At 40.1% G+C, this 27,171-nt stretch overlaps 1 protein-coding gene across 1 annotated transcript in view; it reads left to right on the top strand.

The window, feature by feature from the left end:
- Positions 1–27,171, top strand: part of LOC126108776 (plasma membrane calcium-transporting ATPase 2-like) — a 532,870-nt gene that overhangs the window by 121,288 nt on the left and 384,411 nt on the right. The window contains exon 6 of the mRNA XM_049914127.1: positions 13,176–13,364. Within this exon, the coding sequence (XP_049770084.1) occupies positions 13,176–13,364 (189 nt within the window). The remainder of the gene's footprint in view (positions 1–13,175; positions 13,365–27,171) is intronic.

Genomic DNA, 27,171 nt, shown 5'->3' with positions numbered 1-27,171 from the left:
CTGGAAAACAGCTGTTCCAGTTTATGATTTAGTCAGCACAATCGCTATTTCTCTTCAACTAGATGAGGCATTAACAGCTTCTGATATTTCTACTTATCCCTCACTGCGAAAAAAATCCACTCCGTCCATGTTAGTGAAACATTTTTTATAAACAAGATGAAATCTGATAGCTTATGCATGTTTAAAAATCCGTTCTTTTTACATGGGAGTTAAAATCTATTGCATAATTGAAAAACCAGCAACCAGAAGTGGATTTCCACAATCGATTTTGAAGTGTTTATGTGCCAATCCATAATCGGTATTGATTTTGGAGTTGTTAAAGCACAGCACTATGGAGTGGATGGATGGGGAGCAGTGATACCAGCTTGCCTGAGAACTAGATGACTGTGGGGAGGGGATTAGTGAGCGGGCAACATATTATGTTGTGTCACCAACCATGGTAATGTATACTGTGTATTTTGGCTTTTTAGCAACATCTGCCACGTTTAAACTGAAGTTTGCTTTAATCCATTTGTAGTCAGAATTGAAATTACTTTAAAATTGGTCAAATATTCAACTATGGTAAAAGTCTATATAGGGGCCATTTGGTACTTACTTGTTTTGAGCTACAGTGTTGTCTGCGCTCACTGGGACATGACAGGAATGAAAGGGGGTGTCTCAACTGCTGGTTCATCCAGTCTGTATGATACTTTGTTCTTGTATATACTCTGTAGTACAAGGATTGTACAAAAAATATCACATACCTTTAAGCACCATCAAGACAGAGATAAAGTAATACTTTCACATTTGTATTTTGAAACTTAATGGCATATTAAAACTGTGTGTCAGACTGGGATTTTAACCGGGAACCTTTGCATTTCACAGACATGTGTTCCACCAACCGGAGTATGACTCTCCACCCATCCTAACAGCTTTACAACGACCTGCCAGTACCTCATATCTCATGTTTGTATTTTATTTCACAGGAAACATGGTTTACCATTACATCTGTATCACATGAAAGAAAAGGGATGATCCATAATTTATTTTGCAAAATGATCCTTAAAGCATGAGCTGTAACTTGGGGTAATAAAATTAATAGTCACAAAGTTCTTTTGTTATTTTGGTTTGTGGGGAGCCTAAAATAAAACATGGAAATTTCAATCATCCTGAATAATCTACTTTTGTCCTAACTTAAATTTTAACTGATTAAACTTACAAAAGAAATAGCCTTAACTAACAGTTTTTTTTTTTTTTTTTTTAGAAAAAAGAGCTGAAATTAATTCACTTTTTAAAACAGTTCTATGTGCAGTTGAAAATGTATAATAGTAACACCCCTTGAATAGAGCAGATACATTCCTCTTAAAATAGTTCAGTTCTTCTTCTTAGTGTTTCAAGCAACAGCAAGAATATGAAGAATGCACAAATATCCCCTTATTTGAGCCTGTGAAATAATGGCAAAGGTCCTAAAATATGCATACATTGTGCAGTAGTATCATGTACTGTGGTATTTAGTTCAGTGATTATCCTGGAATACCACAGATTAGAATATTTAAAAGCTACATATTTTGATGGGATCAAATTCTTTTGAGTCACAGAGGCTGCCAATTTAGTCTTGAAATTACATGTCAAGGCAGGTTTCACATCACCAATGACCCTCCTTGCTTTCAGGCATATATTCCATTGGGATGTTGTATCAGAATTTCAAACCATTCAGCCAAAAACCTTTAGAGATTTAAAATTAGGAGCATTTACAGCTACTTCTTAAGTGCAAATGTAGAGGTTCATTTCTTCAAGATCTCATATCTCCAAAAGTTCCCCCCCCCCCCTCCCCCCCCCCCCCCCCCCCCCCCCCCCCCCCACACACACACACACACCAGGGAAAACGTTATTACCAAAGATCTAAAAATGTACATTTCCAATTTTATTCTAACTTTTACAGGTTACTGTGATAAACATTTAGACACAAAGAGACTATATACTTTTTAATGTATAAATAAATGTAAAATATACAGTAGTGAAATGTTGTTAACAAACATCAAAGTAGTATTTGTGGGTTATTGTTTTATGATTACAGTACTACAGAATATAAATTTACAACAATAACATTGATGGGAGGGAATGGACATAGAAAATGGGAAGGAGGAACTGGACAGAGATAGGGGCAGGAGGAGATGGGGGAGAGGGAGGGAAAGGGGGGAGGAAAAGATGGACAAAGAAAGAGGGAGAGAGTAATGGGTAGAGACAGGGGGAGCAGGGGAAGAGATTAGGATGTATATCCAATTCTTATACTTGTTGGAAATATGTGCTTCTTGTTTTCTTTCTTTTCCACTTAAGCAGACTTGAGACACAGCAAAGAATGGCTGGCTACAGCTAATAGGTTTATAAAAGTAGTCGTTTTTATTGACTTGCATGAAAATCAGTAAAATAATACCTTTATTATAATATCTGAATATGTTTATTTGGTGAATTCTGAAACTATAACATACACATCATGTTTCATGGTAGCAGATATAACAGAATGAATTTTAACCTGGTTTTGTGAGCACTAAGATGAGTTGTTGCATCTCCTCTAGCCACCACAATCACAATATCTCAACACTATTGAGCCTTTGTGGTCAGCTTTGGAGAGAATAGTGTGTTGTCACTATCCAGCTTCATCATCATTACCTGCACTTGCCACTATTTCGCTCGAAGAATGGTATAAAGTTCCCTTGAAAGCCATATGGGGCCTATATTTATCCTTTCAAAAATGACTGGAAGCTGTTTTGAATGCCAACAGTTTGCCTACACGGTATTAGGCATGGTAATTTGTTGTTTTTGGTGTTTCCATAGTGTCATCCACCTCCTCTACATGCAGAGGTTGGGTTTTACATACTATTATTTTTGTGAGATCTATATAACCTTCTTCGTATTCTACTGCGTTCATCAGTAAAATTATGTTATGACAAGTGGTTTGGACGCACAGTAAGAGGGGATACCATTACTGTCTGCTGAAATACACAGTATGTGGTGAAGTGAACCTAGTGTAGAAGGATGTGCTTCTAAACTGTGAATAAATTTCGTGTAAAATGCATAAAATCAACTGTTTTCTTTCACACTGCTTTTACCCTGTGCTTCCAACATCTTTTATATCTGAGAAAACACTAGGCATATCATAAATTGTTAAAAATTTGTTACTAAATCAGTTACTTCAGGTTTCAATTTCTGTCCTCTCTTCAACAGTTGTTACTGCTGATAAACTCTTTTCTCTAAAACAATTGTGTGATTAGCAAAGTAGGTATTCAAAAACTTGAAAGTATTTCTAATGTTTTGCTGAGATTAACACAGTAACGCAGGGGTAGCAAGCAACTGAATTTATTTTTACTTTGTACATTGGTGTAAATTATTCATTTTATTAAGCAACAAGTCCATAGTCTACCAAGATATGGAGCTTGTAAATATTCCATTCTGTGATAGTGTGGGATAATCATTGAACTAAATACAACAGAACATGATGTTACCGTACAAATTCTGCATCTTGTAGGAACTTTGCTGTCATGCCATTGGCCCAGATGTGTGGGTACTTGTCTAGTCATAAATTATGTACTGTTGCTGAATGTCCTAAAGCATTCAATTTTCAGATAAGTGTAGACACTCTATTCACAAAAATGTAACTGTTATAAATTACATCTACTGTGTGCTCCCTGCCGCCGTTGGATAAGCAGCTGCAGCAGCAAGTCGTATACTCCTAGCTCACTCATTTGTTACATAGTTTAATTCTTAATTTCTTTGCGTGTTTTTGGTACTTGCATTGTTTAATTCATAAATTTCGGGCGTATTATCGTATCTGAGAGTTGTAGCATCGCGTTTTAGTACCTGAATAGTGTAAATTCGCGTAGTCGTCTGTCATCTGTTTTCGTTTTGAACGGCCAGTGTCGGTTGGTCAGTCAGTGTGCTCCCTGCCACCGTTGGATAAGCAGCTGCAGCAGCAAGTCGTATACTCCTAGCTCACTCATTTGTTACATAGTTTAATTCTTAATTTCTTTGCGTGTTTTTGGTACTTGCATTGTTTAATTCATAAATTTCGGGCGTATTATAGTATCTAAGAGTTGTAGCATCGCGTTTTAGTACCTGAATAGTGTAAATTCGCGTAGTCGTCTGTCATCTGTTTTCGTTTTGAACGGCCAGTGTCGGTTGGTCACAGTCAGTGTGCTCCCTGCCGCCGTTGGATAAGCAGCTGCAGCAGCAAGTCGTATACTCCTAGCTCACTCATTTGTTACATAGTTTAATTCTTAATTTCTTTGCGTGTTTTTGGTACTTGCATTGTTTAATTCATAAATTTCGGGCGTATTATAGTATCTGAGAGTTGTAGCATCGCGTTTTAGTACCTGAATAGTGTAAATTCGCGTAGTCGTCTGTCATCTGTTTTCGTTTTGAACGGCCAGTGTCGGTTGGTCAGTCAGTGTGCTCCCTGCCGCCGTTGGATAAGCAGCTGCAGCAGCAAGTCGTATACTCCTAGCTCTACCACATAAATTTCGGGCGTATTATAGTATTTGAGAGTTGTAGCATCACGTTTTAGTACTCGAATAGTGTTAAATCGCGTAGTCTCCTTCCGCCGCCGAGCAGTGTGTCAGCAGTGCACAAGTGGCAGCATTACTGCATTTACTAGGCAATCTTGTATTTTAATAACCGCTTCAATTTTGTCGTTTTGTTTGAGCTCTCTGTAGATTAGTTCAGACGTTCTTTGCACAAGTTTTTAGCATGGATAGGGACTGCAACTGCTGTGTTCGGATGCAGGCTGAGTTGGCATCCCTTCGCTCCCAGCTTCAGGCAGTGTTGGCTTCGGTCACACAGCTTGAGGCTGTTGCCAATGGGCATCACTGTGGGGGTCCGGATGGGGGTTTGTCGGGGACGGCCAGCTCGTCCCACGCATCCCCCGATCGGACTACGACTGTGGTTGTCCGGGATACTGCCCGCATTGAGGCTGATCCCTCACCTGTGGTAGAGTGGGAGGTCGTCTCAAGGTGTGGCAGGGGGCGAAAGACATTCCGGAGGGCTGAACGGAAGGCCTCTCCAGTTTGTCTGACGAACCGGTTTCAGGCTCTGTCTCAGGCTGATACTGATCTTCAGCCTGACATGGCTGCTTGTCCTGTTCCAGAGGTTGCCCCTCAGTCTGCAAGATCCGGGCAGTCGCAGAGGGTGGGCTTACTGGTAGTTGGGAGCTCCAACGTGAGGCGCGTAATGGGGCCCCTTAGGGATATGGCAGCAAGGGAGGGGAAGAAAACCAAAGTGCACTCCGTGTGCATACCGGGGGGAGTCATTCCAGATGTGGAAAGGGTCCTTCCGGATGCCATGAAGGGTACAGGGTGCACCCATCTGCAGGTGGTCGCTCATGTCGGCACCAATGATGTGTGTCGCTATGGATCGGAGGAAATCCTCTCTGGCTTCCGGCGGCTATCTGATTTGGTGAAGACTGCCAGTCTCGCTAGCGGGATGAAAGCAGAGATCACCATCTGCAGCATCGTCGACAGGACTGACTGCGGACCTTTGGTACAGAGCCGAGTGGAGGGTCTGAATCAGAGGCTGAGACGGTTCTGCGACAATGTGGGCTGCAGATTCCTCGACTTGCGCCATAGGGTGGTGGGGTTTCGGGTTCCGCTGGATAGGTCAGGAGTCCACTACACGCAACAAGCGGCTACACGGGTAGCAGGGGTTGTGTGGCGTGGGCTGGGCGGTTTTTTAGGTTAGATGGCCTCGGGCAAGTGCAGAAAGGGCAACAGCCTCAACGGGTGCGGGGCAAAGTCAGGACATGCGGGGACCAAGCAGCAATCGGTATTGTAATTGTAAACTGTCGAAGCTGCGTTGGTAAAGTACCGGAACTTCAAGCGCTGATAGAAAGCACCGAAGCTGAAATCGTTATAGGTACAGAAAGCTGGCTGAAGCCAGAGATAAATTCTGCCGAAATTTTTACAAAGGCACAGACGGTGTTTAGAAAGGATAGATTGCATGCAACCGGTGATGGAGTGTTCGTCGCTGTTAGTAGTAGTTTATCCTGTAGTGAAGTAGAAGTGGATAGTTCCTGTGAATTATTATGGGTGGAGGTTACACTCAACAACCGAGCTAGGTTAATAATTGGCTCCTTTTACCGACCCCCCGACTCAGCAGCATTAGTGGCAGAACAACTGAGAGAAAATTTGGAATACATTTCACATAAATTTTCTCAGCATGTTATGGTCTTAGGTGGAGATTTCAATTTACCAGATATAGACTGGGACACTCAGATGTTTAGGACGGGTGGTAGGGACAGAGCATCGAGTGACATTATACTGAGTGCACTATCCGAAAATTACCTCGAGCAATTAAACAGAGAACCGACTCGTGGAGATAACATCTTGGACCTACTGATAACAAACAGACCCGAACTTTTCGACTCTGTAAGAGCAGAACAGGGAATCAGTGATCATAAGGCCGTTGCAGCATCCCTGAATATGGAAGTTAATAGGAATATAAAAAAAGGGAGGAAGGTTTATCTGTTTAGCAAGAGTAATAGAAGGCAGATTTCAGACTACCTAACAGATCAAAACGAAAATTTCTGTTCCGACACTGACAATGTTGAGTGTTTATGGAAAAAGTTCAAGGCAATCGTAAAATGCGTTTTAGACAGGTACGTGCCGAGCAAAACTGTGAGGGACGGGAAAAACCCACCGTGGTACAACAACAAAGTTAGGAAACTACTGAGAAAGCAAAGAGAGCTTCACTCCAAGTTTAAACGCAGCCAAAACCTCTCAGACAAACAGAAGCTAAACGATGTCAAAGTTAGCGTAAGGAGGGCTATGCGTGAAGCGTTCAGTGAATTCGAAAGTAAAATACTAGGTACCGACTTGACAGAAAATCCTAGGAAGTTCTGGTCTTACGTTAAATCAGTAAGTGGCTCGAAACATCATGTCCAGACACTCCGGGATGATGATGGCATTGAAACAGAGGATGACAAGCGTAAAGCTGAAATACTAAACACCTTTTTCCAAAGCTGTTTCACAGAGGAAGACCGCACTGCAGTTCCTTCTCTAAATCCTCGCACCAACGAAAAAATGGCTGACATTGAAATAAGTGTCCAAGGAATAGAAAAGCAACTGGAATCACTCAACAGGGAAAGTCCACTGGACCTGACGGGATACCAATTCGATTCTACACAGAGTACGCGAAAGAACTTGCACCCCTTCTAACAGCCGTGTTCCGCAAGTCTCTAGAGGAACGGAAGGTTCCAAATGATTGGAAAAGAGCACAGGTAGTCCCAGTCTTCAAGAAGGGTCGTCAAGCAGATGCGCAAAACTATAGACCTATCTCTCTGACGTCGATCTGTTGTAGAATTTTAGAACATGTCTTTTGCTCGAGTATCATGTCGTTTTTGGAAACTCAGAATCTACTATGTAGGAATCAACATGGATTCCGGAAACAGCGATCGTGTGAAACCCAACTCGCTTTATTTGTTCATGAGACCCAGAAAATATTAGATACAGGCTCCCAGGTAGATGCCATTTTCCTTGACTTCCGGAAGGCGTTCGATACAGTTCCGCACTGTCGCCTGATAAACAAAGTAAGAGCCTACGGAATATCAGACCAGCTGTGTGGCTGGATTGAAGAGTTTTTAGCAAACAGAACACAGCATGTTGTTCTCAATGGAGAGACATCTACAGACGTTAAAGTAACCTCTGGCGTGCCACAGGGGAGTGTTATGGGACCATTGCTTTTCACAATATATATAAATGACGTAGTAGATAGTGTCGGAAGTTCCATGCGGCTTTTCGCGGATGATGCTGTAGTATACAGAGAAGTTGCAGCATTAGAAAATTGTAGCGAAATGCAGGAAGATCTGCAGCGGATAGGCACTTGGTGCAGGGAGTGGCAACTGACCCTTAACATAGACAAATGTAATGTATTGCGAATACATAGAAAGAAGGATCCTTTATTGTATGATTATATGATAGCGGAACAAACACTGGTAGCAGTTACTTCTGTAAAATATCTGGGAGTATGCGTGCGGAACGATTTGAAGTGGAATGATCATATAAAATTAATTGTTGGTAAGGAGGGTACCAGGTTGAGATTCATTGGGAGAGTCCTTAGAAAATGTAGTCCATCAACAAAGGAGGTGGCTTACAAAACACTCGTTCGACCTATACTTGAGTATTGCTCATCAGTGTGGGATCCGTACCAGATCGGGTTGACGGAGGAGATAGAGAAGATCCAAAGAAGAGCGGCGCGTTTCGTCACAGGGTTATTTGGTAACCGTGATAGCGTTACGGAGATGTTTAACAAACTCAAGTGGCAGACTCTGCAAGAGAGGCGCTCTGCATCGCGGTGTAGCTTGCTCGCCAGGTTTCGAGAGGGTGCGTTTCTGGATGAGGTATCGAATATATTGCTTCCCCCTACTTATACCTCCCGAGGAGATCACGAATGTAAAATTAGAGAGATTAGAGCGCGCACAGAGGCTTTCAGACAGTCGTTCTTCCCGCGAACCATACGCGACTGGAACAGGAAAGGGAGATAATGACAGTGGCACGTAAAGTGCCCTCCGCCACACACCGTTGGGTGGCTTGCGGAGTATAAATGTAGATGTAGATGTAGATGTAGAGTACACTTATTTAAAAAAGTGAATTAACTACAACTTTTTAAAAAATATTATTAATAATGTCTGTTTCTTTTATAAGTTTAATCAAAAATTTCAGCTAGGATAAAAGTATGTTTTTACAGGGTCCTAGAAATTTCCATAGTTTATTTTAGGCTCTCAAGGGGAAAAAAAATAAAAACTGTTATTACAAAAAGAATAATGAAAGAACAAAACACCAATAATTTTTATTTTCCCAGGAGAGAGACCATACTTTGAGAGAATTATTAAAAAAAAAATTGTTTATTGATTATCCCTTTTTCTTTGTATGATATTTGAGTAATGGTAAAACAATTTGCAGCCAAAATATAAAATACAAGCATATACGTATACATTTTTTTCCTATCTTGATGGTTTTACTTAGAGATATGAAATATTTTTTTATACAATCTGCATACTGCTCAGTATCATAATAATAATAATAATTATTATTATTATTTCCCAACTCCTGTTTTCTGGGTGTTGTGTACAAGTGCTCACCATCTCCTCCTGTTTTAATAGATCTTCTTTTTCTGGACGTCTTGCCGTTGTAATACTCTCTCCACCACATCTGATTTCATTGTATCTCTCCAGCATTTTCTTGGCTTTCTACATTTTTCTTTTGCCTTGGACGTTTATTTTAAAGTAATTATTATACATTCTAGTAATGTGCCCATACTGCTGCACTCTGTTTTTATTATACTAATAATAGTGATTTCAGTATTGGCTAAATTCTCATTCACCACCTTTTTTATCTGTTCTTTCCAGTACTTTGGTTTATAATTCTTATGAATCATATTTTTGCCACTTGAATGCTGCTGTAGTCTTTTTTTTCCTGGAGAGCTTATAACTATAAACTGTAAGCAAGAATTGTCTCAAAGTATGTGTAGGTTATTTTTGCCTTTTGTGGTCCCATGGAAGGTTTTTGACTTGATTGTAAAAACTGGTTGCCTTCTGTGCCCTTCTAAGTATTTCCTGCTTCATAGTATTGAATGGAATATGCTCTTTGAAATTCTGAAGGTAGCAGCGGTAAAATACAGGGAGCAAAAGTTTATTAAAAATATTGTACAGAAACCAGATGATAGTAATTATAATTGAGGGGCTTGAATGGGAATCAGTGGGTGGTTGAGAAGGGAGTGAAACAGAGTTGTAGCCTATCCCTAATGTTATTCAATCTGTACATTGAAGAAGCAGTAAAGGAAACCAAAAAAAAAAAAAAAAATTAGAATGGGAAATAAAGTTCAGGGAAAAGAAGAAAAACCTTTGAAGTTTGGTGATGAAATTGTAATTCTGTCAGAGACAGCAAAGGACTTGGAAGAGCAGTTGAAAGGAATGAACTGTGTCTTGAAAGGAGGGTATAAGATGAACATCAGCAAAAGAAGGCAAGGATAATGGAATGTAGTCAAATTAACTCAGACAATGCTAAGGGAATTAGATTAGGAAATGAGACACTTAAAGTTGTAGATGAGTTCTGGTATTTGGGCAGCAAAATAACTGATGATGACCAAAGTAGAGGGGATACTAAATGTAGGCTGGCAATGGGAAGAAAAGCAGTTCTGAAGAAGAGAAATTTGTTAACATTGAGTACAAATTTAAGTGTTAGGAATTTTTCTCTAAAAGTATTTACAGGGTGACAATTATTGAACTATATGGGAAAAAAACATAAATTAGTTAAATATTACAGTGTGCACACACTGAATTCCACATATAAACATCACTACAGGTATTCAGATTTAGGTTATGACATGTTCGACATGCCTGCCATCACTTGCAATGACATGGCACAGACAAATAGCAAAATTCTTTGTGACTCACTGAAGTGTCAGAACATCGATGCTGTTGATTACATCTTCAGCTCAGCAATGGTTTTGGTGGTTATTGCTGTACACCTTGTCTTTAATATAGCCCCACAAAAAGTAGTCACGTGTGTTCAGATCCAGAGAATATGGCGGCCAATCAAGGCCCGTGCCAATGGTCTCTGGGTACCCCAGAGCAAGAATGCGGTCCCCAAAGTGCTCCTCCTGGATATCAAACACTCTCCTGCTGCGATGGGGTCGAGCTTCATCTTGCATGAACCACATCTTGTCAAAATCAGGTAATTGGAAATCTGTGGTAAGGGGTAAGGTCTTATGGGACCAAACTGCTAAGGTCATCGGTCCCTAAGCTTACAAACTATTTAATATAACTTAATAAACTAACTTATGCTAAGGATGACACACACACACACACACACACATGCCCAAGGGAGGACTCAAACCTCCGACAGAGGAAGCCGCGTGGACTGTGACAAGACGCTTCAGACCGTGTGCCAAAATCTGGGTCACTTTGGATAATGGGAAAGAAATTATCTTCCAAAACCTTCACATACCATTCTGTAGTCACTGTGGCATGAAAGAATGTTGTACTCATTATCCCGTGACTGGACATAGCACACTAGACAGTTATCCGTTGAGGGTGAAGAGACTTCTTGATCATGAAATGTGGATTCTCAGTCTCCCAAATGCACCGCTTTGCTTGTTGACAAACCCATCCAAGTGCAATTTGGCTTAGTCATGAAACCAAATCATATTCATATACTAATTCCCATCATGCCTCAGGCCCAACTGTACAGTTTGAATGTCCTAATACAAAACTAGTCAGGAGTTCTGATGATTTTATTTCATATACTTCAATAATTGTCACCATGTATCTGAAGAATATCTATGTATGGAAGTGCAACATTGATGATAAACAGTTAAAACAAAATAGAAAATAGAAGCTTCTGAAATATGATGCTACAGAAGAATGTTGAAGATTAGATGGTTAGATCATGTAAGTAATGAGGAGGCACTGAATAGAATTGGGGAGACAAGAAGTTCATGGCACAACTTGACCAAAATTAGGGATTGGTTGATAGACCAAGTTCTGGGACAACAAGGGATTACAGGGATGTGTGAGGGATAAAAATCCTAGAGATGGACCAAGAGATGAATATAGTTAGCAGATTCAGAAGGCTGTAGGTTTGCAATAGTTTGTCAGAGAGGAAGAGGCTCTCACAGGATGAAATGCATGGAGACTGAAGACCACAACAGTGCAGTATTGCCTTTGTCAGTTGTGCTTGTTAGGTGTTTGAAATGGCAAACTGGTTCTGATTTCATCCATTCCAAATGAAAGTTCAGTATTGTTCCTTTCCTAGTGATGGTAATTTCTATGGTCTTGATGTCATATCTTCAGTCCAAAATTGTTGACCGTACTGTACCATTCTGTCAGCTCAGTTTCTGTTTCTTCCTGTAGGAGAACATTGTCAGTGAATGTTTGAGCTGGATTCATTAACCATTTCCTAGATAGATTTTGTAACCTTGTCTATGATTATTTCACATAGACTGGGTGGTAAATACAAAATTGGCCTTTTTTTTTTTCAAAGTGTTTTGTGCCATTACAATGATACAAATGACAAAACTTCTAAACTTTGAAGTCCTATAAAATAGAAACTGAGGGAGATAAAGTGCTAAACTTTGATGTGCTTGCTTACATTTATAGGTAGAACAAATAAGCTAAATTTTATACAAATCTTAGGTGATGCATGACATGGCAAGAGTGAATTAATGTGGAATGACCCTAAACTAGAGTATCAGTAATACATCTGCCTTATTTGCAACTGGAATTATTACATTCTTCTTGGGGTATGAGGGTATTTCTCCTGTCCCATATATTAGATATACCAAGAGGAATAATTTTGTCATAGCTTGTTCCCCCAAGGATCTGAGGGACTGTCATCTACTCTTACATCTTGTTTCACCTTTGGTCCTTTGTATGGTATTAAGTGCTTTTCACAGTGTCACAACTTCTGTCTCAGCTTCACCTACTTCCTCTTCCCTTTCCATTACATTGTCTCAAAGTTCATTTCCCCCCCTATGGCCCTTCTACCTATTCTTTGCACTTTCCACCTTTTCCTTCTTTGCTCAGATCTGGCTTGCTTTGTAAGAGGTTGAGGAAGTTGATACATCAATTTGTCACTAGTATAAGGACTATATTTGCATCAGGAAATATGGTAACTTGAATCATCTTGGACTTTTCAAGAGATTGTAACCAGGTCAGAAAATAGTCTATTTCCATGGAGAGTCTCTGGACCATCCCATGGTCTGTCTGTCAGGCAGTAGTGGCATATCAATTTACTTTTAAATTATTTATGTTATGAGAGCTAGTGTGAAATTAGACTCTTAGGAAGGGACTTCACTTATGCTCTTCTTTATTTATCCTCCACTTCACCTACTCTTCTTCCACAATAACGAAGAAGAACTGTGTTTGTTGACAGTTACCATGATGTGTTGTTCTATGTGTCTGTGAAAAAACATTTAACAACTTGTGTCCCATATGTGGTAAACTTCTGGCTGCATATTTTGTAACACAAACAGGGATTAAAAGATTAAACTAATAATCACCTCAATTCTTTCCTGGTTTTGAAGGCTGCAACGTTTTATTGCAAAAACTAAACAGTTTTTTCTATTCCTTTATGTTTCATTTTTAAAGGTTGTTTTAGGACAGCTGCATAAATTTATTTTCAGATTGCAAAGTTGTCAAATGTTTACAGGAACTCATGTGATGGAAGGCAGTGGTAGGATGTTGGTAACCGCTGTTGGAGTGAATTCTCAGGCTGGAATAATTGTCAGATTACTGGGAGCTGCTGCAGATGAAGAACTTGTGCAGGGACAGAACAAGAAGAAGAAGAAGAAGCAGGAGTTGGAAGAAGAAGTGGAGGAGGAGGAAAGTAAAAAATCAGGTGACTTGGTTCATTTTCCTTGTAGTTATATTATTGACCGTTGCCCTTGCTCATTCTGAATTACAGTTTCCAGGAACATATTTTGAAAATTCTACAATATGACTTAGGCTGTAATCCTCAAGTTGTACCCACTCAATTCTGTGACTTCAAATGATGTTACAATGTCTGCAAGTACATACTGTTTGACCCTTCACTATTTTGTCTTGACAGTGAAGCCTCTTCCATTCATTTCACTTCTTCTGTTGATTACTGTCAGCAATGTTGAACGAGTCAAAGTGTGCATTAACAGAGGAGGCAGCTGCCAGAAACTAATTCTGTAAACAGTACTAACAGTAAACTATCAATAGTTTGTTTTGTATTTAACATTTGTTGTATTTAACATAATAAAGTTAGGAGAAAATGTGTTATTATTAAACATGCTGCTACTTCCTAATCTGTGATGAATGACTGATTATTTTATTGGCCTGTTTCATCATTTTTATATGTAGATATAAATTGATTGGGTCAGTCAGTCATTATGAGATGAGACAACATGAATTAATGTGCTGATTGTAAAGTGTATATGTACTAAAATGTACATAAGTTTACATACGTAACAACTGTAAGAAAATGTATTCATATGGGTAACTATATTTTTGCTCCTCTTAAGAGCTTATAATTGTTATTCTAGTTTTTAAAAAAAGGCAAAAACAGTTTTACATTTCTTACAGCATTGTGTTGATCATAGTTTACATCATTATCTTTCCTTTGTACAAAAGAAAAAAATTGTACTAAGTCATAATACTCTTCTTATGAATTAACAACAATTAATCTTATTATATTAATTAAACAAGAAAAATGAGGTTTATAGTTTATGCAGCATCTTCATGACCATAGTTTGCAACTTCTTTGTGTAAAACCTGAAGTTTAAAAATTAGAAGATATTTATAAATCTGTATGGCGTACACTAATACTGATTACATTACTGACTGAAGTATTCAAGAGGAACTCTTGAAGTTTATAGATTCTGTATAGTTTGGGACTGTATACATTTATCACCAGAGCAGTTTAAAATTCCTTAAATCTTTTTGTTTCTTAATGTGTTGTGGTAACTTCTTGTAAAGTTTTTTTTTTTCTCCCCTAGTAGAGTCCCATCTTGCCTAACTTTTGTTTTTGCATATTCACTATGCAGTTTTGTTTTATGTTGTGTATTCTACACTGAAGTGCCAAAGAAACTGCTACAGGCATGCATATTAAAATACAGAGATATGTAAACTAGCAGAATATGGCACTGCAGTCGCAACACCTATGTAAGACAACAAGTGTCTGGTGCAGTTGTTAGATTGGTTACTGCTGCTACAGTGGCAGATTACCAAGATGTGAGTAAGTTTGAATGTGGTGTTGTAGCTGGCACATGAGCAATGTGACACAACATCTCCAAGGTAGCAATGAAGTGGGGATTTTGTCATACGACCATTTCATGAGTGTACCATGAATATCAGGAATCTGGCAAAACATCAGATCTTTGACATCGCTGCAGCTGGAAAAAGATCCTACAAGAACGAGACCAACGATGACTCAAGAGAATAATTTGGTGTGACAGAAGTGCAACTCTTTTGCAAGCTGCTGCAGATTTCAATCCCTGCAGGATTCATGGTGTGAATTCCCTCCAGCTGGACCATCAACAAGTTTCAGTGTGTAAACTTTTCAACGAAAGATCATCAATATGGGATTTCGGAGCTGAAGGCCCACTCATGTACCCTTGATGACTGCACAACACAAAGCATTATGCCTGACTGAGGTGCTTCAATACTGGAAACGTGTTGCCTGGAAACATGTTGCCTGGTCAGATGAGTCTAGTTTCAAATTGTATTGAGCGGATGGACGTCTAAGGGTATGGAGACAACCTCATGAATCCATGGACCCTGTGTGTTAGCAGGAAACTGTTCAAGCTGGTGCAGGCTCTGTAGTGGTGTGGGGAATGTGCAGTTGGAGTGATATGGGACCCCTGATGCACCTAGATTTGACTGTGACAGGTGACACATACATAAGCATGCTGTCTGATCACCTGCATCCATTCATGTCCACTGCGCAGTCTGACAGACTTTGACAATTCCAGCAGGACAATGTGACACCTCACATGTCCAGAATTGCTACAGAGTGGCTCCAGAAACACTCTTCTGCATTTAAACACTTCTGCTGGCCACCAAACTCCCCAGACACGAACATTATTGAGCATATCTGGGATGCCTTGCGACGTGCTGTTCAGAAGAGATCTCCACCCCCTCGAACTTAGATTTATGTACAGCCCTGCAGGATTCATGGTGTCAATTCCCTCCAGCATTACTTCAAACACCATTCCAGTCCATGCCATCTCGTGCTGCGGCACTTTTGCCTTATCGTGGGGTCCCTACACAATATTAGGCAGATGTAGCAGTTTCTTTGGATCTTCTGTGTGCTTATGAACTGTTTCATTGCTATACACTAATTTGTCTCGAGTGTTAATTATTGTGATGAAACACATAATTTCCCGGATGTGTAAAAGGTAGTGGAGCATTTCCAAGTTCTTAAATAGTCGCTTGCAGGAGCTTCTAGTAGTTACCTACCTTGAAATTACTTTTTGGACAATAAAGAACCTTGTTGTGGCAGGTGAGCTGCCCCAAAAAATTATGCCATGCTTCAAGAGTGATCCCACATGTGTGTAAAATATATTATTTATTGTGTTGTGCAGCCAGTAAGAATTTCCACGCAATAGCGTGTTTTTTATCAGATTGTTGCGGGCAGTTACAGGCTGTAAGAATAGAGGCCTGTTTGCAATGAACAATGCAGAGTGTCATTTCAGCAAATGGAAATATTCCATCTTTGAATCTGTATACTTGGAGAAAATTTATAGCTGCTGCTAATGAGTTTTGTTATTACATTTCTTTTGGATCTTGAGAAATTAACATCTTCCTTTGGTAGCACCTTGTTGGAGACGTCTGCACTCTAGTGGGGAACTCCAGAGAGGTGGACAAGTTTGCGTGAAAATTATTTCTGGGTATTGTGTTGTTACACTTAGGAAAATCTTGATTTTCAATTGCTGCTCAGGTTGTCTAAATTAATGGCTTGGACACTGTGGGTAGCAATTTCATAGTTGCAGAACAACGATATCAACATTAAGTAGTACAGCCTACATGAGAAAAGAAGGTGGTTGCTTCACTGCTTTACTGGAACCATCTATAAAGAATGTTGACTGCATTGTCCACAGATAGTTAACAGAAGTTTTATTTAAGTGCATTTAGAGTTATATCAATATTTACATATCTTTACATAGGAGATAATGTATTATAGTGAGAAAATATGTTGCAACAACTTGGTTTTATTTTGTTTTTTACAAAAATATCAGTATATTTGTGCAAGTTATAGTTTTGTGGAACTTTAGTGTTAACTATCAGTTGAATACATTTTAACTGACAAATGAAGATTTATTTTTATCATATAGTGGCTGTGAAGTAATATAACTTGCTTTTCAAGGACATTTAATGTCTTAGTTTAATAGTATGATGTACACTGTTCAGTCACATTAATGTGCCCACTTGACAAATGCCTGAATAACCTCCTTTTGCAGTGCAGACCACTGTGAGACATCCAGGAACAGAGTCGGTAAGGATCCAGAAGGTACCGGCAGGAATTGGAGCCGTGCTGCACTCAATTTCTCAGTTGAGGATCCGTGGTGCGAACAGCCCGATTGAGGTGGTCACACAAATTTTTGACTGGGTTCAAATCTGGGTATCTTGGTGAACAGGGGAGTACAGTAGACTTATCCTGGTGCTCTTTGAACCACACATGTACATAATGAGCTGTGTGACACATTGCATTGTCCTACTGGTAGATGCCATCGTGGCAAGATGAAGCAAACTGTAGGGGTGGAGATGACCCCAAGGATAGAGGCATGCTTCTATAGATCCATTGTGCCTTCCAGAATGGTGAAATGACCCAGGGAATTTCACTAAAACATTCTGTAGACCATAATACTCCCTCTTCTGTGCTGGACCCTTCAGATGAACCAACAGCCATCTGTCCATGGGGAATAAAATGTGATCCACCTGAAAAGGCCACCTGTCGTCTAGTTGTGGTAATGGCATGCAAATTGTATCCTTCATCAGTGATGCACAGCAGTCTGCACAGGTGCATGAACCATGTGCCTGCTGTGAAGGCCCATACGCAGCAGCATTCACAGAATGTTTGTTGAGGAAAAAGTGTCGATAGTCCCTTGGTTCATCTGAGCGGCCAGTTAATTAACATCTGTATGTCCGTTTGCCCATAAGTGTCTCCACAGTCATTGCCCACCTGTGTTCTATATGACCTTTAGTGCACCACAGTTGCCTCAGTCCCAGTTTTCGATAGTGCCATTTTGCCAAGCACAGTATACTTTACGTACAAAGGCATATGAACGGATTTTTATTTTACTTTTTATTTTTTAGCCATTTCAGAAATGCTTCCTCTCTTGACTGAAAGCCAATGCTCATGGCCCTCTGATGACTGCATTGTTTTCTACCCCCCCCCCCCCCCCCCCCCACCTCCCCAATATAATGTTATCTGTGAGTGATTATTGTACGTTGACTTCAAATGTAGCCAGTGCTCAGATTAATGTGACTGGAGCATGTATATTAATCAGCAAACTCCAGAATCCTTTAAAGGATCAAATCCCATGTATAAAACAGCTTCAAACATCTAAATACCTTTTAAATGTGTTAATCTGTTAAGTATTTGGCACTATGCATCTAAACAAGAAAAATTTTAGGAAAGAGCTGAAATTATGTTTAAAATTTTGTTGTAAGATGCTAATTGCTTTCAGTATGAAACAGTGGATGAATAATGCCTACATAATTTGTGCTTCATTTTAAGCAAAAGATATTTTTTTCACCATTGTCAATGTTTGATGTCATATCTCATGTACTATATGTTGTACAGAGAGATAATTTTGCAGGTACATTCAGTAGTATGTGTGTATATTGTCTGCAAAACCTGTTGTAAGAAGAGTTAATAGTAAAGAGTCACTCAATTAAAACAACATGCCTGATGGTGAATTTTAAGTGCATGAACATTTTAAGTTGGAAAAACTTTTATAAAGGTTTGAAATTATGTGTAAACTTTGTTGGAAGTTGCTGAAAGCTCTCTTTCTTAAATGCTGGATGTATAATAAGTAATTTGTGCGTCACATTTTGTGCTACCTTGAGACATGTACACAGTTTCTAACTGTAATTCTTGATTGTATTAAACCTTTAAAATAAGATTATATCTCTTAATGAGTTCAGTCTGACAGCATTTTAGATTTTTAAATTCAGCCAATAAGTACATGAAGCATAATTAATAATGTAAACAAATAATTAATGATTAATAGTAATTTTTAATTAGTTAATAACATAATCAGATTTTTGCTGCCCTTGGAAGCCATTAGATAGGCCTCCTGCAATAGAACAATAAACCATGAACCGGATTATCCATTTAGTAATGTAGATAGGCACTTAAAAACAATTAAATTGCAAATACAAATTATGTAAATTTAATCTCTTGTGAATAATTTTAATTTTTTCTCATAACAAAATTTCATTGTGAGTAGTATTTAAGCTTAAAAGCTGGAATGTTAGTACTGTTTCAATGTAGGATATTGTAATACAATATACATGACAAAAGAAGGTGCTTATTCCTCTGCTTTGCTGGGACCATCTATAAATGAATGTGATTGCACTGTCAACAGATAATTATTGTAAGGTTGTGTTTCCTGCCTCAGTTCCAAGATTTCAGTCTGTGTTCTGTATTGAAGTTTAGGTGGTGCTTCCAAAAATGGATGGCTATAGTGATACAGAGTTTGACATTGAATTTAGTGGCTGAGAAAGTGAAATGTGATGTTACTTCGTTAGAGACTGAAAGTGGTGATAGTTCATCAGATGACTGACAAATGCTTGCCAGTAGTATAAGGTAAATGTGCATGCTGTGCTTGACCCAGCCCCTCCAAGATTTTTGATCACAGGAAACCATAGTTAAATACATGGTTTGACTTTGTATCTACACCAGAAACGAAAAAAAGTGACCAAGTTTTAGGATATTGTAGTCAGAGCCCATTACATAAGTATTCTCAGTATTTTATTAACAGTAATCTTCAGAAGCTTGTAACTCATTACTTTAAGAGCTACCTGTATGTGTCTACACTTAATGTGACTCATTATAGGATTTTTTTTTTTTACATAACCTGTAAAAGATCAGTATGTAAAGAGGTTAAGGGCCAGTTGTATGAAGTAGTTTGATATTAGATTAGCAGAAAAACTGAACTCTGATTAAGCTGAACTCTGAAATCTGCATTGTATAAACATGAATGTCTGATTTTTCATTGTGAACTAGCATCTGCTTTGACTAACAACATTTTGTGAGTAAAATCAAATTTAATTGCATTTTTTTCGCTAATATGAAGTGTGTTCAAAAAATATCAACCCTCTGATTAACAGAAATACATCAAATCGTTTTGAATGGTGATCAGCGATGCCATCACAGCCCATGTGGTCTCCTCTTAGGGGCATTTTCATCTTGGGAAATAGCCAAAAGCAAAACAGAGCCAATGTTGGTGGAGTGCAGAACCTGATCAACCACAGGAATGTTGGATTTGGTGAGGAAATTTTGAATCAGATGTGCAGGAAGGGATGGTACATTATCATTTTGGAACTTCCAATTTCTGCTGCTTGCAGATCCATTCATTTGCTTTGCACAGCATTAAAAAGGGTGATGGAGGACTGCCTGGCAGTATCCCTTTGTGATTCGTGATGCATCACTCCATTAGAGTCAAAGAAAGCAGTCAACATGACACCACTATGTGTAGCCGTGATGGAGACATCTGCACCACTCCTTTATCCATGTGTTGTTCATAACATTGTCACTGAATACCTGTTGATTCTTGAGAATGGTTTCCACTTGGGTATCACCAAACTTTGGCCAAAATATGGTGCAATATTGCTGCCTAATTTGTTCAACCATCCAATAAGCTCTCACTATCCATCCTCACTCTTAGGTTGGCTGCTAGCAGATTAAACTCTCTGCTGCTCTGAACAAATTCTCAACTTTGTATCAATTTCCCCCGACTTCTCCATTGTAGAACCTGATGTTGGAAATAATTTTGGTCTGAGCTGTCAGAGATAGCAATCATGTCTGCATCAGGTGTGCTTGCTTTGGTGAATGAATGTGTGTGAGCATGTCTTTTTCTGGCGAATACTGTGGCCAAAACCTAATGCATAAGTGTCTTTTAGTTGTGCCTGTCTACACCTTAACATGTCGTCTTTACAGTAAGAAGCAATCTCTCTCTTCCTTACACCATTTATGGCACCAAGGGTTTGAAACGCCCATCAGTCCTTTTACACCAATACAGTGCTAACATACTGTCTCCTCCTTACCCAGTATGATTTATTTCCTTGTTTAGGTATGAAATCAAAAATTGCCTAATAAGATAGCAGTTGGTTTCATGTTCAATTTGGATTAATCCTAAATTCTAAATAGGTCATCCCATATAAAGTGGACTAGCTTTAGAGGTGGTCTCCACTCAACCATTTCCAAATTGAATGAAATTTTCTGAGTAGGACAAATAATGTCTTGGTTGGATATTTACAAAGTTTCAGCACAATATCTCCTTTGGTTTCATTTGTACAGTGTTTTGTGGATAGGGGTCTCAAGTTTGCACCACCTACATGCATCCTAAAGTGTCAAAGTTGGGTAACTTTTATTAAGGTACTCTTCATTTATAAGCCTGCACTTTTGTATAGTTAAACAACTTTTTGTGCTGAATAAGAGTGTATTAGTGATTATATTTTTAAATACATTTGGTGACAACTGTACTTCCTAAAAATGCCTGAAATTTCATAATGCAACTTTCAGAGCCCATCTTTAACCAGCCATAAATCGCAATTTTGTGGACAGATTCATCCAAGATTTGGTAAATGGTTCACAGCTTTACTCTCTTCTTGTGCTTTATGTTCAATAGCCTCTGTCCTCATCTATCAAAATATATTCATCTGCAAATTTGATGAAAAAGTTTTGGGTGCCAAATTTGGGTAGTTTTAGGGTGCATGTGTAAACTGTATGTTTTGGAATCTTTTTTTCATTCATCCTGAAAACTGAGAATCTCAAATATTTTTGCCTGTTTTTGTTTTCCAGAGAATTCCAAGCCCATATCAAAATCTCTACAGTATTTCCTCAAACTGGCCCAGACACACAAAAAGAATCAAGCAGGGGATGATGGTTTATATATTTATGTATAGAAGATTTAATAAAATATTTTTTATGTATGTAATAAAACATGATTACAACTTACATCACCTACAAACAAATCTGAGATATGGCAGTGGGCACACACATGGCGCTGTCCTATGCCAACCTATCATTGGCTGTCTAGAGGAATTCTTCCTAACCATCCAAAATCCCAAACCCCTCTGATTCAGATTTATTGATGAAATCCTCATGGTCTATATAAAGGAAGAGGGCACCCTATGCACACTCCTCCAGAACCTCAGCACCTTCTTCTCCATTCACTTCATATGGTCCCCAGCCCAACAAGCCACCGTTGTCAATGTAGATCTCTACTTCATAGCTGGCTACATTAGTACCTCCATCCATATCAGACCTACCAACCACCAGCAATACTTCCACTTTGACAGCTGCTACCTGTTCCATACAGCCTAGCCACCCATGACCATTGCATTGGTAGTGCCAAGCAGCCCACATGAAATGTACTGAGGGTCTCACTGAGGCCTTCACAGACCATAAATACCCTCCCAGCCTTGTACAGAAAAATATCTCCCATGCCTTCTCTCTCCAATCACCCGTCACCTCCCAAAGTGCCACCATCTGGCCACAAAGGAGCATTTTGCTTGTGACTCAGTATCACCCAGGACTGAAGCAACTGAATCAAATCCTCGACCAGCATTTAAACTCTCGTCGTGTGCCAAAATGAAGACTGTCATACCCACTATTCATCTCAAATTTTCCTTAGTCCAACAAACCTACTGAATATCCTTGGCCATCCAACTTCAAACATGCTCCCAATCCCTTGCGTCATGGCTCATATCCCTGGAATAGACATAGATGCAAGACCCATCATATACACTCCTGGAAATGGAAAAAAGAACACATTGACACCGGTGTGTCAGACCCACCATACTTGCTCCGGACACTGCGAGAGGGCTGTACAAGCAATGATCACACGCACGGCACAGCGGACACACCAGGAACCGCGGTGTTGGCCGTCGAATGGCGCTAGCTGTGCAGCATTTGTGCACTGCCGCCGTCAGTGTCAGCCAGTTTGCCATGGCATACGGAGCTCCATCGCAGTCTTTAACACTGGTAGCATGCCGCGACAGCGTGGACGTGAACCGTATGTGCAGTTGACGGACTTTGAAGGAGGGCGTATAGTGGGCATGCGCGAGGCCGGGTGGACGTACCGCTGAATTGCTCAACACGTGGGGCGCGAAGTCTCCACAGTACATCGATGTTGTCGCCAGTGGTCGGCGGAAGGTGCATGTGCCCGTCGACCTGGGACCGGACCGCAGCGACGCACGGATGCACGCCAAGACCGTAGGATCCTACGCAGTGCCGTAGGGGACCGCACCGCCACTTCCCAGCAAATTAGGGACACTGTTGCTCCTGGGGTATCGGCGAGGACCATTCACAACCGTCTCCATGAAGCTGGGCAACGGTCCCGCACACCGTTAGGCCGTCTTCCGCTCACGCCCCAACATCATGCAGCCCGCCTCCAGTGGTGCCACGACAGGCGTGAATGGAGGGACGAATGGAGACGTGTCGTCTTCAGCGATGGGAATCGCTTCTGCATTGGTGCCAATGATGGTCGTATGCGTGTTTGGCGCCGTGCAGGTGAGCGCCACAATCAGGACTGCATATGACCGAGGCACACAGGGCCAACACCCGGCATCATGGTGTGGGGAGCGATCTCCTACACTGGCCGTACACCACTGGTGATCGTCGAGGGGACACTGAATAGTGCACGGTACATCCAAACCGTCATCGAACCCATCGTTCTACCATTCCTAGACCGGCAAGGGAACTTGCTGTTCCAACAGGACAATGCACGTCCGCATGTATCCCGTGCCACCCAACGTGCTCTAGAAGGTGTAAGTCAACTACCCTGGCCAGCAAGATCTCCGGATCTGTCCCCCATTGAGCATGTTTGGGACTGGATGAAGCGTCGTCTCACGCGGTCTGCACGTCCAGCACGAACGCTGGTCCAACTGAGGCGCCAGGTGGAAATGGCATGGCAAGCCATTCCACAGGAATACATCCAGCATCTCTACGATCGTCTCCATGGGAGAATAGCAGCCTGCATTGCTGCGAAAGGTGGATATACACTGTACTAGTGCCGACATTGTGCATGCTCTGTTGCCTGTGTCTATGTGCCTGTGGTTCTGTCAGTGTGATCATGTGATGTATCTGACCCCAGGAATGTGTCAATAAAGTTTCCCCTTCCTGGGACAATGAATTCTAGGTGTTCTTATTTCAATTTCCAGGAGTGTACATGCTCCCACCACCATCTACCCCAGCCAAGACAAAGGTGTTACCTATCCCATCAGAGGCAGGGCAATCTGTGAAAACAGATATGTGATCTACAAATGAAGCTGCAACCAATGTTCAAAAATGGTTCAAGTGGCACTGAGCACTATGGGACTTAACTTCTGAGGTCATGAACTTAGAACTACTTAAACCTAACTAACCTAAGGACATCACACACATCCATGCCAGAGGCAGGATTCGAACGCAACCAATGTGTTGCTTTCTACATGGGCATGATAACCAACAAGCTATCTGTCTGCATTAATGGCCACTGACAAACTGTGGCCAAGAGATAGCTGGACCATGCAGTTGCTGAACATGCTACCCAATACAACATGCTTTACTTCAATGGCTGCTTCAGAGCCTGCACAATCTGTTTCCTTCCTACCACCACCAGCTTTTCTTAATTGTGCAATTGTGAACTCTCCCTATAGTATATCCGACATTCTCAAAAACCCCTTGCCTCAACTTTTGCTACATTACACAGCCTTCTATTCCACCAGCACACCCACAGTCTTTTTACTTCTATCCTTTTCTGTCCCCCCCTCCCCCCCCCCTTCCTCCTCCATCAGCCCACTGTCCAATCTTCCAACTGCACCTAGCTGCCCTATCATCTCCCCATCACATTCCTGTATGCTCCCACAAGCAGTACTTTATCATCCCAAGCCCTAGCCTGCTACTCCTCGCCCTCCCCACCCCAGCCCCCCTCTTTACCCCCACCACTCAGATTGTCTCTTCAGTCATGCTCAGTTGCTCACTCAGGCTCAGTGGCCAAAGACAATGGTCATGTATGTGTGAGTTATTTGGGTGAATGTGTGTATATTGTCTACTCCAGAAGAGAGCATGTTGGCTGAAAGCTTAGTTTTGCAGTCTTTCTGTTGTGCCTCTCTGGGAATCAATATCTCTGCTGTATGGTGAGTAGCAGCCTATCCTTTTTATAATGTTGTCAACTTACATTTTATGTTTGCATGAAGTAATGTTTGTTTATTATGCTTCTGACAGATAATGAATGCAATGTATGTTCTAATGGGGAAAAGATATTTTTATGTGATGTAGTTTAGCGATTTATTTATTTATTTATTTACTTTACTTTACTTTACTTGTACTGCAAAACCTTGCATCTTGCCAAATTTTATGTTTTTACATCTACGGAAAGTATCTTATAGATTTTGATAAGTGAGTTTTCAAGTATCAAAATATATGACATAGATGTCCAAATCTTTTGATTGCACTGACTTAAATGCTAAAATTTTTTTACTTGCCAAGAGATCATAGACATTACTAACAGACATAAATTTTGATATGCCATGAAAAAAGGAGTCTTAACAGATGGATGGGCAAACAGACACAAAGATAAAGAATTACAAAAAAATATTTGTTCATGTTATGTAATTAAAAATTAACAATTTTCGTAGTTTTTCTTTTACTTGTACTATGAAACCTTACTTCTAGCCAAATTCCATCATTTCAGGTAATGGGAAATACCCTACAGGTTCTGATGAGTTTATTTGCAAGTTTCAAAATATGTGACGTAAATGGTCAAATCTTGTGACTGAATTAACATAGAGCCTTAAATATTTTACATCACTAAGAGTTCACCCTCCTCCATGGCCAATGCTCTTAATGCAGATGGCTGGAGGAAGGACCATGTGGATGAATAAAGATGACCCAGGTATCTTTCTGTTCTAACGGAACTTCACAAAATCCCCCCACCCACCCATCTCCCCCTCCACCGAGCATATTCCAGGTTGTAATGTTGTAGTTGAAACAGCCACAATTTCATCATTTCATGTGAATGATGTTGCATCATTGGAAACTGCTTACTCAGATCATGTTTATACCAGTGGGCTTGAACTGATGATTTCCTCCTGCCCCAACAATTATGTGACCTCTGGTAAACTCAGATATGAGCTATGATATTTTGAAGTGAAATGGTGGCTTTTCAGACCATAAACTTTCAGAACTAGTTTGACAATAAATTCTTCTACAGTTGCATGACATGTCTTTAATGTATCCCTGTCAAAATATGAACCCACTGTTTGTATTCTATATTTCTTCTGTGCCATATTCTTTGAAAACATCTGCCAAATAAGCTTCCAGTTGAGGTTTTCAAGGACATTGTGTACAGCATTACAACATGCAGTCTTTTGATTCCAAACAGCACACAATTTTTTTTTATTAGTTTCTTGTAGTCATCGTCCTTGATAGGTGTTGCAGCAAACATCAGTTTGTAATTTTGATGTATTACACATACACAAACTGAATGTTTACAAGCAGCACTGGAGGTAACACACCACTTTGGACCAAGTTCACAAAATTTTGAGAAGCCCAATTCACTGCCAATTTGCATTCAATGAACTATGAACATTTCTTTCATGTTACAAAGTGGAAGGCATTTCTGCTTATGAATTTTCTCACCATCCACTCTTACACCTACATAATATTTTTTTCCTTGGGTGCAACCAAGAAAACTAATCCTCTTAGAAAAACCTAGTGGCTTCATGTTTGATCTTACCTGTGAGTCTTTTTCCCAGCCATCTTGCAGGCACTATCAAGATGTCAACCTCCATCTTTTGTTTCCTTGTCTGGTTCACCATTCTCAAAGAAACATAATTATTCTTTTGCTATTTGTTCTATACTCCAACAGGTCATAATTTTAACTCTGTTTCAATGACGTGAATGAAGCACTTCACTTTTAGTTCATTTAAAAAAATGCCCACATCTTTATATATCTGGCAGTGCTTCACCATTTGTGTTTCTACAACATCAATGGAAGTCATGACAGCAGTTGCTGCTACAGACTTGGTGACGGGACCTTCTGGTTTCTGAACTTTCTGTTTTATGTGACCTACATCTACATCTGTACTGTGCAAAGCACTGTGAAGTGCATGGTAAGAAGTATGTCTTTCATTTGTACCAGTTATTAGGGCATTTTCCCATTCCATTCACACATAAAGTGTGGAAAGAATGATTGTCTAAATACTTCTGTTGTTGCTGTAATTACTCAAATCTTGTTCACAAGATCGAAAACTTGCTTATTAGACTTGCTCAGGATATTTTCTGTCTATCTTCAGGAGAATGGCAGTTCAGTTCTTTCAGTGTCTCAGTGACATTTTCCCACAGGTCAAACAAACCTGTAACAATCTGTGCTGCCCATCTCTGTATACATACAGTATCCTCTGATAGTTGCATTTGATATGGGGTCCAGTTGACCATTATTTTAGAATGGGTTGCACACATGATT

The sequence above is a fragment of the Schistocerca cancellata genome, chromosome 11 (genome assembly GCF_023864275.1).
Source record: "Schistocerca cancellata isolate TAMUIC-IGC-003103 chromosome 11, iqSchCanc2.1, whole genome shotgun sequence".
Taxonomy (NCBI): Eukaryota; Metazoa; Arthropoda; class Insecta; order Orthoptera; family Acrididae; genus Schistocerca; species Schistocerca cancellata.
The sequence above is the reverse complement of the archived record's forward strand: the minus strand, read 5'-3'. Positions and strand labels throughout refer to the sequence as shown.